Consider the following 12,579-nt stretch of genomic DNA (forward strand, 5'->3'; position numbering starts at 1 on the left):
GATACACACAGAGGTCAAACTTTATAACACCCCTCTTTTTGCGTGGGGATCAGAAATTAATGCATGTATTGTTGACTGTACTTGCATTGCCTCATACGGATTTGCTTGCTGAGCATGATGAGCAGGTCGTTTTTATCAAATGTAGAGCGAGATAATCTACACTGCTTCCGTGCCTCTCAAAAGGCGCTATCGTAATTTTTATTTGGCGCTGGATGGAAACTGGGAAATGGCCCTCTGCCATCTGGTGTGTAGAGTGACCGCTCTTTTCAATAGCGTATATTGGTCTAGTGCCCACCCAAGATGTTGGGCTACTGTGTGACGTATAAAAATTTTAACCCTTGCCTTTTCTTTTTTTTAAATAAACGCTCAACAAACGCCGTTGTATGGTTATGGTTTCCTTTGACTTTTGTTGGTGACGTTTAAAATTAAAACTCAACTGTCAGTGTTGCTGCCAGTAAATTTCAGTCCTTACGGTTTTATGTGTTTTTCAAATTGAAGAGAACATGTTTTTGTCTGAAGTGATGTTACTATTTCAGGATAAATCAAGTAAGTACTTGTTTTCATCTTTTCAGAATAGATCGGCTTCGTTATATTTTCCTCCGTTTAACTTGGTTTATGTCTCAGCGCTTGCGCATGACAACATTCAAGAAGTGTCAGAAGGTCGAACTGACTTGACAACTGTTTTTTTTTTTCTCTCTGAGGGCCGCCGTCCAAGAGCTGCGAGAGCTTTCTTTTTACATTTGGCTATTGCCGCAGACGTTCCTCCTTTCTATCCCTTCACCTCGTATTTTCTTTCAAACGAACGCGCTGAGCATAATTTTGCAAACGCGACGCCAAATGTCGCGTGGTAAGTTTATATTTTTTTTGAGAATTCATTTTGGCGGTAGCTTCGTGTACTGCAAGTGGTAACCGGATTTTGTCCATTTCAGCATAACACACGACGTGGAGCTGCTGAAACCTCCGGAGAGTCGACAGACGTCACCCTTAGCCTGGCCAGCTAAAGCGGGACCTTCATTCCTCTCCGGTGAGTCCAACAATTTCGACCACAGAACTCCGGAACCAGTTGCCCATAGGACAATTTGCGTCTCGTCCTATCGTCACACTTTTAATTTTTCTAATCCTGGGTATTTCTATTTCAGGAGGTTTTTGACGTCCAGTTTTTGACGTCCAGGTTTCATGCGTGGAGGTTTTTCTCGAAGTTTCAAGTCTTAGAGGTTCGCCCTTTGCCTGGGTCAACTTTCCTTCGGGTTGGTCGAGTCCCTGCGGGCTCCCGTGGTCCACCTCTCCAGGACACCTAGATAGCCGCCAAACCCCTGGGTAGTTCTCCGAGCCGAGGTACACTCATTTTTTACCATTAAACTTCCGGTCCAGTCGCCGCATCGACTGGTGGCGCTCAACATTTTCCTTTTAAATAACTTTACTAAGCGAACAAAAACTGTGCAGGCGGACATTCAGTTGAGGTAGCCCAAACAACCCACCAGCTCTATTTAACCACTGGCTAGCCGAGAGCCCTATTCATATGTATTTTTTTTTTCTGGTGGAAATAAATATATTGTCCAGAAACCTTTGTTTCCTTTTTTTTTATATCATCGACTTAGACGTCACAGTGGCAGCCCTCCGTGCGGCTTTAGTTTGGGTTAAATTCTATGTCGTTACTAGCTGTAGAAATTCTCAACTGAACTTTCTGCTTGTTATTTTTGTTCGCTTATATGTACTTTAATGAGTAATGACTGCTGTAAAGTTTGTAGTAAACAAATTGTCATGTTGAGTTTGTAATCAACAATTAAATTTTTTCCTTTCTAAACAATTTATGTGAAAAGTATGTTCATATTTAGTTGAGTTTGTAATCAACAATTAAAATTTTTCCTTTCTAAACAATTTATGTGAAAAGTATGTTCATATTTAGTTGAGTTTGTAATCAACTATTTCACCTTATTTTTTTATAAAAATTTGTGGGTGTACTTATTAAATAAATTGTGGGTAGCTTATTAAGAGCCACCATTTTGTATAGCCGAATGCAGTGTTATAAAACTAGCTCAACTCACTTGAATTAACAATATAATAATACACTTATTAACAATAATTTTCTCTTTTGGTAGCTTTTACAGTCAGCCTCAATAATAAAGTAATCAATATTATTTTTATTGTCATTGCGTTTCAAACTCCTATTGCTTGAAATTTTAGAGATAAATGCATTAATCATTAATTAATATACTCTGTACTGTTTACTAGTCATTTTTGGTACAGTCAGTGACAATTATTTTGTACTTTTGTTAAAAATTTAAAAACATATTGCTGCCTTTCTGCAGTCACTTATAATTTTAGGTACAGTCAGTAACAATTTTTTTTTGTGCACTTGTTAAATTTTTTTTTAAATATAATTATTGCTGCTTTTCTGCAGTTAGTTAATAATATTTGGTACAGTCGACAGTCAGTAAACATTTTTCTTTTGAACTTTTGTTAAAAAATTAAAAAAAAAATAGTGCTGATTTTCTGCAGTTATTTGATAATATTTGGTACAGATTACAGTTGGTAAACATTTTCTTTGAACTTTTGGTATAATCAGGAACATTTATTTGTGAATACTTTGCTTTGAAATTTAAGAATACATTATTGCATTTATGCGGTCAGTTACAAAATTCATTACACCCAGCTGCATATTTTGTGTATTTTGTTACAAATTGAAATATATTGCTACATTTCTGCGGTCTGTTACGAAATTAAGTACAGTCGGCTGCATATTTTGTGTATTTTTGTTAAAAAATTACAATATATTGCTACATTTCTGCGGTCTGTTACGAGATTAAGTACAGTCGGCTGCATATTTTGTGTATTTTGTTAAAAAATTAGAATACATTGCTACATTTCTGTGGTCGGTTACGAGATTTAGTACAGTCAGCTGCGTATTATGTGTATTTTTGTTAAACATTAAAAATACATTGCTGTATTTCTGCAGTCGGTTATAACTTTCGGTACAGTCGGCGGCAAATTTTTTGTGTAATTAATTTTGAAAAATAAAAAAATAAAACATTACTTACATTGCTGCATTTCTGAAGTAAGTCAATAGCGATTGTAAAATAGTGTTGACTAATTACTATTTTTTTTTATCTTTATTGGCATCTAACTGCTATTGCACGAATAGGAAATGGAGGAACGTCCTATTATATGGAATTTATTACATAAGGATGAGTTAGCTTATGAAGTCCGCATTAGGAGTACTGTACCTGCGGAGGATGTGAATACTTTGCGCACACAGTTGCGAAAACTTGTAAAAGAGTACCCGTCGGATGAAATTGTTAATTTTGTGGGCGATGTTGCTGAAGAGCTGAACAGCACATCATGTAAACTTAAGGAGTTATCTCAACTGATTACACCTTCGTCGCGTACTTTAATATTAAAGGCTTTAAACCGAATTCAGGCCTTAGCGCACCACCTTTTTCACCGTCTAACGCGAATCACCCCAGATGAAGCTAACCTTACCTCATATCACGAGCAAATGGATATGCTCAATAAATTTTTGTCTAAGTTGGATAATTTATTTCAGATTTTTAAAACTAGCACTCAACAGTATCAGGTACCTGATGAGCCACCTACTGAGGCTGTTACTCCAGCTCCCATAACTTTAAATAAATACCAAACTATCGGCTCGCTTAACTTAAAATATGACGGTCGAACTTGTGTTAGGGTTTTTCTTCAGCGACTTGAGGAACTTTGTAGTTCACGTGGTATTCCAGCGGAAAGGTTGTTTGTTTCAGCCGTCGAGTTGTTCGAGGGAGATGCATTGCAGTGGTACAGATCTGTGAAACCTGATTGTTCTTCATGGGCTCAGCTGGAATCGTTGCTTTTGGCGGAATTTTTACCGTTCGACTATGACAGGCGGTTGCTGAAGGAAATTCGCAGTCGAACCCAGAGGTCCACACGAAAGTATATGTTCTTATCTTAGCGTAATGCTAAATTATTTTAGTCGGTTGACGTTGCCTCTTACCGAAAAGGAGAAGTTTGATATCGTGTATTTGAACATAAGGCCGGAATATTCCGTTCCCTTGGCATTGGATCCCGTGGAATCTCTTAGTGAACTTAAGCGTGTTTGTCGTATTCTTGAGGACAGCTGGCATCGCGCTAACACTTTTGTAGAACCTCCAAAACCTTCTACGAGTGCGCTTGCCACAGACCTATGTTTCAAATCTGTTTTGAAGCCTCGGGTAGAGATAGCCTCGGCGAAAATATTTTGTCCTCGTTGCAGGGTAGACACCCATACTCTTCGCGAATGTCAATCGAAAGACATTGTTTGTTTTCGATGCGGGAAAAAGGGTGTGAGGAGTCCCTCTTGCCCTGACTGCTTAATTAAGTCCTCTAATTCGGGAAATCGGTCAAAAAACTAATAAACTCGAACCGTTTTAGCAAATCTGTTTCGAGCTCCTCCGGTCGTAAACGTGGGAACTCTTCTCGTGATAGTGTTAATAGAGACGGTGTGAAGCTTAACGCCTTTGTTTCTTCCAGCGTTTCTGCGGTTCGGAATTTTGTTGATAGTGGGGACGACCGTCCTTATATTTCTCTAGTTATTTATAACCATCGTTTAAATGGGTTACTCGATTCAGGTTCTTCGATTTCTATATTGGGATCGGACCTGTCCGATTTGTTTTTGTCTTTGGGAGCTCCGCTACACGGTTGCCGTGATATTACTTATATTGCCACCGCTAACGATTCCCAGGCTATGGTAAAAGGATATTTGTCTTTACCGGTTAAGGTTCGTAACTTAACTCGTGTAATTAAGTTTTATGTTATACCGGATGTGACTACTCCATTGATTTTAGGCGTTGATTTTTGGAAAGCCTTTAACATTGCTCCAAATTTATTTAAAGACTTTAGTGTTAACAAGGATGTCACGACCCAGAATTTTGTTTCTGAGGTTCGGCTGCACTCCTTTGATCAGCTTAACCCTGATCAAAGAGTAATCGCAGATAATATGATACGTAATTTTGAAAGCATTTCTTTTGAAAGGAAAGGTCTAGGGCGTACGGATCTACTTGTTCACACCATTGATACTGGCGATTGTAAACCTATAAAGCAGCGATATTATCCCATCTCACCTCACCGGCTAGTAGAATTGAATCGGCATTAGACGAAATGCTGGCACAGGATGTGGTCGAAGCTAGCACGAGTGCTTGGAACAACCCGACTCTTTTTACGCCTAAGTCTAACGGTGAATTACGCTTCTGCATTGATAGTCGCAAATTGAATTCAGTGAGTAAGCATGATGCCTATCCTTTACCTTACGTTTCTGGTATCCTTGACCAGTTAAGAGATGCTAGGTTTCTTTCTTCTATTGATTTAAAAAGTGCATTTTGGCAAATACCGCTTGATGAGCAATCTAAAGAGCGTACCGCGTTTACCGTCCCCGGTCGTGGTCTTTTTCAATTTAAGGTGATGTGTTTCGGTTTGACAGGCGCTCCGGCGACGCAACAAAGGTTGATGGACAAATTGTTTGGACCAGAATTTAACGGTAGGCTTTTCGTTTATTTGGATGATATCATCGTTGTTAGTAAAGCGTTTGATGATCATATTTCTTTGCTTAACCGTGTTTTGGATCGTTTAAAATCTGCAAATTTGACCATTAACTTCGGCAAATCCAAATTTTTTCGAAGTGAATTAAAATATCTTGGATACGTGGTAGATGAGCGAGGGTTACGCACGGATCCATCTAAAATACAATCTATTGTAGACTACCCTACTCCGTGTAATCGTAAAGAGGTTAAGATGTTTTTAGGTACCGCTTCTTATTATAGACGTTTCATTCAAAATTTCAGTGATATTGCCGCTCCTTTGAATGCGCTGACGAGCACACGTAAGAATGCGCCTCCTTTTGTTTGGTCTGATGACGCTGACAAGTCGTTTCAGAAGTTAAAGTCTGCCTTAGTGTCTGCCCCCATTTTGTCTTGTCCCGATTTTTCCAAACCCTTTGCTGTGCATTGTGATGCTTCTGGGTACGGTATTGGTGGAACCTTGACGCAGACATCTGCGGACGGTCAGGAACACCCAATCGCTTTCGCCAGCCGATCTTTAAACAAGGCCGAGCGGAATTATTCGGCTACAGAAAGGGAAGCTTTGGCAGTAGTATTTTCTATAGAACATTTTCGTCCTTATTTGGAGGGAGGTCAACGTTTTCAAGTGGTAACTGACCATTCAAGTTTGAAATGGTTTTTCAATTTAACTAATCCCACTGGACGCTTAGCCCGTTGGGGATGTCGTCTTTCACCTTACGATTTTGAAATTGTTCACCGCAAGGGTAAGGAACACGTTGTCCCGGACGCGTTGTCGCGTGCTGTGCCCGTTTTGGAGATCCACTCTTGCGATTGGTACAACAAACTTTATCAAAAATGCGAACGGTTTCCCACTTCTTGTCCAAACTTCATTATTAACGACGGCAAATTGTATCGTTATTCCAAAAATAAGTTTAACTTTTCTAATGAATTCGATTGGAAAGAAGTAGTCCCTTCTGACCGTCGGTCTGAGTTGCTGCAGTCTTGTCATTGTGATGAACTTGTTCATCTTGGAACGTTTAAAACTTACAAGCGTCTTTCTCAGAATTATTACTGGCCTGATTTATACCAGGATGTTGTAAACTTTATTAAAAATTGTGACGTGTGTTCTGCTTATAAACACTCTCAGAAACCGCCAGCAGGTCTTATGGGGAATCCCAAAGTCTGTTCACGTCCTTTTGAATCAATTAGTATGGATTTGGTAGGTCCATTGCCACGTTCTCGCGCTGGTTATACGTATATTTTTACGGTTGTTTGTTGTTTTTCTAAATACGTTTTGTTGTTTCCTTTGCGGCGAGCCGTGGGCAAGACTATAGCACAGCGGCTTGAGGATGAAGTCTTTCTTAAGCACGGCATACCGCGCACCGTAATAGCAGACCACGGAACGCAGTTCACTGGAAGGGAGTTGAATGCTTTGTTTGAGAGATACGACATTCCACAGGTTCATTTAATTCCACGTCATTGTCCTCAGGTTTCTACTGTAGAACGTTACCACCGTACTTTAATGACTGCCGTGTCTATTTTGGTCCAACAAGATCATCGTTTGTGGGATACTACATTGCCTAAAGTCCAATTTGCCCTAAATACAACTGTTAACGAATCTACCAGGTTCACTCCTTTTTTCTTGGTACATGGTCGCGAAGCTATTCCCTGTGGTAAGGTTTACGTTAGTCAAAGAACCTCACAGTTAGATTTGTCCTGTGCTTCACCCGAAGATTACGCTGCTAAATTGGGAGGCTTGCATGATGTTTTTAATAGGGTTTTGTCCGCTTTGGCTAAGTCTCATGAGCGAAATGCTCGTAATTACAACAAAGGACGTCGGTCAAATGAATACGAAGTAGGAGATGTTGTGTGAAAAAAAACGTTCCCTCAGAGTGATGCCAGTAAATTCTTCATGGCAAAACTCGCACCTCGTTATGAGAAATGTCGTGTGTTATGTAAACATTCTCCTCTGGTATACGAGCTGGAAAGTGTCGTTACTGGTAAGAATTTAGGTTTTTGGCATATTCAACACCTTAAAGGTGATTAACTTTACTCATTGCATAGACTTATGCTTCTATTCTGCTGTAGACGCTGGACGTGCAGTCCGTTGTTGTTTTACCTCTCACTGCACCGCCAGGGTCTCAGTGTTGTTCATAGTTTAGTTTGTTTTACTTGTTCAGTCAGTAGCTGCTCTGATGAAGCTCTTGACTGATAGACGTGTAGGTTCGATAAGGTGTTATTTTTTTCCCTTATCCTTTGATAAGGTGTTATTTTCCTTATCCTTTAGTGGGATGGTTTTTTTTCCCTCGTTCAGTCCGTAGCTGTTTAATAAAGCTCTTGACTGGTAAAGCGCGTGGGTTCGATAGGGTGTTGTTTTTTGTATCCTTTGTTAGGAGGTTATTGTACCCTTCTATAGGATGTTTCTTTTTATCCTACGATAGGAACTATTTTAGGTTTACTTCGCTTTGCGTTGTTTTCTTTTTTTTCATTGTTATTCTTTGGTTAAGAATTGATGTTATGGTGAGTTGAGTCGCTTGGTATTTCTTGCCGGCGTCTCTACTGTTTGTAAGTCAGGACACTGGACGTTTTCCTTCGAGTCTCGCGTTCAGATGTTGTTTTGTATTCTCGGTGTGTTGTAGAAGCTGGGGGCCAGCTTAAAATTTTGCCTTACGTCAAAATTTTCCTTGGGTTGGGGGGTACTGTGACGTATAAAAATTTTAACCCTTGCCTTTTCTTTTTTTTTAAATAAACGCTCAACAAACGCCGTTGTATGGTTATGGTTTCCTTTGACTTTTGTTGGTGACGTTTAAAATTAAAACTCAACTGTCAGTGTTGCTGCCAGTAAATTTCAGTCCTTACGGTTTTATGTGTTTTTCAAATTGAAGAGAACATGTTTTTGTCTGAAGTGATGTGTTACTAGTCAGGATAATTCAGAATAAAGTAAGTACTTGTTTTCATCTTTTCAGAATAGATCGGCTTCGTTATTTTTCTCCGTTTAACTTGGATTATGTCTCAGCGCTTGCGCATGACAACATTCAAGAAGTGTCAGAAGGTCGAACTGACTTGACAACCTGTGTATTTTTTCTCTCTGAGGGCCGTCCAAGAGCTGCGAGAGCTTTCTTTTTACATTTGGCTATTGCCGCAGACGTTCCTCCTTTCTATCCCTTCACCTCGTATTTTCTTTCAAACGAACGCGCTGAGCATAATTTTGCAAACGCGACGCACAAATGTCGCGTGGTAAGTTTATATTTTTTTTGAGAATTCATTTTGGCGGTAGCTTCGTGTACTGCAAGTGGTAACCGGATTTTGTCCATTTCAGCATAACACTACACGTGTGGAGCTGCTGAAACCTCCGGAGAGTCGACAGACGTCACCCTCAGCCTGGCCAGCTAGCGCCAGCTCGGGAACCTTCATTCCTCTCCGGTGGTCCAACAATTTCGACCACAGAACTCCAGGAACCAGTTCCCATAGGACAACTTGCGTCTCGTCCTATCGTCACATTTTTAATTTTTCTAATTCCTGGGTATTTCATTTCAGGAGGTTTTTGACGTCCAGGTTTTGACGTCCAGGTTTCATGCGTGGAGGTTTTTCTCGAAGTTTCAAGTCTTAGAGGTTCGCCCTTTGCCTGGGTCAACTTTCCTTCGGGTTGGTCGAGTCCCTGCGGGCTCCCGTGGTCCACCTCTCCAGGACACCTAGATAGCCGCCAAACCCCTGGGTAGTTCTCCGAGCCGAGGTACACTCATTTTTTTACCATTAAACTTCCGGTCCAGTCGCCGCATCGACTGGTGGCGCTCAACATTTTCCTTTTAAATAACTTTACTAAGCGAACAAAAACTGTGCAGGCGGACATTCAGTTGAGGTAGCCCAAACAACCCACCAGCTCTATTTAACTACTGGCTAGCCGAGAGCCCTATTCTTATGTATTTTTTTTTCTGGTGGAAATAAATATATTGTCCAGAAACCTTTGTTGTTTTTTTTATATCATCGACTTAGACGTCACAACTGATTCGAAATTCTATAATACCTACTGATATCTTCACAAAAAAATCCAGGCCAGGCCCCCCTGGAAAATAACCCTAGATATGCCAATGCTCCTTTTGCATAGCAATGTTGTAAGCAATGTTCAAATTCAATCCTAATATGATAGAAAATATAATTAAATCGTTTGAAGCACAGCCTACCTCATTGTGATACTTGTTCTGATGACTAGCCCTCTTCTCAGCATCGTCGAAAATCTCAACACAGCTCATACATTTGTGCGCTGCTTTAACAAATACAGGATCACCTCTTTCCACTTCCATATTTTTCATAACCTCACTAACATCAGCAGGTATCTTTCTTACCAATAGAGTTCTATGTTCCTTTAATTTAGTATTTATAAATCTATATTTCCCTTCTCTTATCTTAAGTCTCTTTTCATTGAATTCTTTGGATTTTCTAAAATTTTCATCACCACTTCTAACAGGTTTCACATCAATCTTAGTTTCTTCTTCAACTTTGGTTTCTGGCTCTTCTTTGACATCAGTTTCAGAGAAGTTTTCAAAAGTGTCAATTTGGTCATCGAAATCGGTTTCGTTTTCTATTTTGACTGGTTCTGGTTTTTCTTCTTCTTTATATGTATTGATTTCATTGATTTGTTCAGAGGTAGTTATTGTTGATAGCGAGTCTGGAAAAGGTGCCTTAAAAAAGATTGTTTTTTATTTTATTTTCCGTGAGAAATTTAACTGTCAAGCAGCTGTGTAGCTGGACATCGTCATCATCATCATCATATCAGCCACAGGACGTCCTTTAGATTTAGGCTTGGTTTACTAATATGTTGCATAAAATCAAATCTCATAATTTCGTTTCTCATAAGTTGTTATGATGAGATGAGATGTTAGCAGAATCATCATATCACAAAATTACTTTAATATGAGATATGAGAAGAAAAAATATGATATACCTGTTATGCAAAGTGTATTTCGGAGATTCGATATTATGCAAGATAAAGGGAACCCTTAGGCTTTTCCCATAGGAATCCAGGGTAGTGTATTGGATTCTTTTTACAAGCTTTTTTCTTTTTACATCTGCAGACACAATAGATATAGATACACACACACACACACACACACATACAATGCTTGCGCACTTGTTGTCTTTTTTTATTTTTAATGTAATTTAGGTTTTCTGGACTAAATTAGGTTTTATTCTGTTTCTTTTGTATTGTTTCACATATTGCACCACAGGGTCACAAGATACAGGCTCAGCCTAGTTTGGGGTCCGCTGGGCATAACTATACTGTAAACTTGTGAATTATTAAGAAAATAAATATTTTTGTATTTCTTTTTTAACTTGCAACATTCTTATATAAGTTTATATATATTATCCAATATTTGCAGATAACTTTATTTATCCAAAATTCACAGCTTTGACCAGAGTATCTTAAAGCAAGAAATGAAGTTGGTCCATCCAAACTGCCTGTTGAAGTTTAATATTTATTTACCCCCTGTTTTACCATCCATTGATTAAATTTATTTGATAGATAAATGGGTGGTGAAACAGCCCCTTAAAATAGGGTAGTCTCCAGATTGCCTATATTATGTACTGGCTGTTGGCTATATTTTCATAATTTTTGTTTAATTTCATTGAGAAAAGAATAAGCTTATCCAATATTTTCTCACTAACGTCACTGACAAACTAATTAATTATATTTTTTTAGGAAATTAGCCTAATGGACCTGTACCCAGTATTATGGCATATAATGATGATTAGCTGCATCAAAATTAATTTTTACCTGTTTATTTATGTACCAGAACTGCAACATCTCCTGTGCACGAGCTACTTTGCTGGTAAACATTCGGATTCTTTTTAACAGTGCCTTACACTCCCAGCATACAAGTATATCGGACAGTATCTGTTAGAAATTACAAAATATATAATAATATTGAATTATATTAAGTTATTTTTATGAGTTTTTACTTCAATTTTACCTATAGAATAATGTGTTTGTTTAACTCCTTATATGCTTAGGCTCGGATCTGCACACATGAAGTTAGCACATATCCGTTCCAAAGCTACTATGCACAGTATGTTCACATTTTACTAAGTTTCCTACTTAACTGCTGTAAAACATAGGTCAAAAATAATTTACACCGATTCAAATGCCGCCGCAATTGAGGTGTCAAATTGTGAAACCGGTCCCGCATACAATGGGTTAAATAAATTATGTATGAATTATACAAGATGGTCTACTGTATCATGTTTACCACCAACACAAAAATGGGTTGACTAGTTCTCCTTCATAACTTTTCGAAATGGAATGGTTTAAAATCCACAACAGTCAACAATACTTAGTAAAAACAACAGTTCTTTTCGTAAAACAAAAATGAAAAACTTACCAAATCCTGATTATCGAAGAATTTGTAAAAAATATCCACATATTCATCCACTGTTGAGAGCACCCTGTCTGTGCTAAGACATGCGCGGCAAAACGAAACGGTGCCGCCGTTTGTGAAATATTCAATTTTAACTGCACAGTTTTCCATTTTAACCCATTTATTGTGGTTTTCAATTGATCAATTTAAGAAAACAGTTCACTATGCTTAAAATTTATCCTATTGAATTCAATGGTTTCCCAAAGTCGACGTTGGATAAGACACGGCTTGTAGACTTTCTCTTTATACGATAGCGGTAAGTAAACAGACTGCGAGTTTTCAGATAAGCAACAAACACCATTTACTACAAAACAATCGAAAAATCTGACAGACTGTGTTTGACGGACGCCCGGGGTCGCGTCACAGAGTACTTTATATGGGTCGCGTCACGCCAAAACGTCACGCTTTCACGCCGTGCCATCAATCAACGCGTGACAGGGTAATTTTAAAACTCGCGAAGTGATTTGACTATAGATCCAGCTGGTGTTACCAATCCGCTTAAAGACTCCTTTATTGACTCGTTCTTTCGAGCGATTATTAATTTATCAGCCATCCGCTCCGGTTGTTCGGTCTTGTCTCGGTTACTACGATGCAGCTGGACTGAACTGAGTACAGATTCGTGAGAGAGAAAGATTTGTTCGTTA

At 38.8% G+C, this 12,579-nt stretch overlaps 1 protein-coding gene across 1 annotated transcript; it reads right to left on the bottom strand.

Annotated features, from left to right (window-relative positions):
- Nucleotides 1-8,837: 8,837 nt before the first annotated feature.
- Nucleotides 8,838-12,077, bottom strand: LOC141444450 (uncharacterized). The gene is made up of 4 exons (XM_074109997.1): nucleotides 11,900-12,077; nucleotides 11,296-11,415; nucleotides 9,704-10,201; nucleotides 8,838-9,011 (listed from the first exon to the last, which is right to left on the bottom strand). The coding sequence occupies exons 1-4, from the start codon at nucleotides 12,044-12,046 to the stop codon at nucleotides 8,838-8,840; spliced, it is 939 nt and encodes a 312-aa protein (XP_073966098.1). The 5' UTR covers nucleotides 12,047-12,077.
- Nucleotides 12,078-12,579: the final 502 nt, after the last annotated feature.

This window comes from Choristoneura fumiferana, chromosome 30 (genome assembly GCF_025370935.1).
Source record: "Choristoneura fumiferana chromosome 30, NRCan_CFum_1, whole genome shotgun sequence".
Lineage (NCBI taxonomy): Eukaryota > Metazoa > Arthropoda > Insecta > Lepidoptera > Tortricidae > Choristoneura > Choristoneura fumiferana.

Coding starts and splice junctions, on each gene's coding strand:
- LOC141444450 (XM_074109997.1), bottom strand. CDS start 12,046: ATGGAAAACTGTGCAGTTAAAATTGAATATTTCACAAACGGCGGCACC. Junction 11,416..11,899: donor TCTTCGATAATCAGGATTTG/GTAAGTTTTTCA, acceptor AATTTCTAACAG/ATACTGTCCGATATACTTGT. Junction 10,202..11,295: donor TCTGGTACATAAATAAACAG/GTAAAAATTAAT, acceptor ATCTTTTTTAAG/GCACCTTTTCCAGACTCGCT.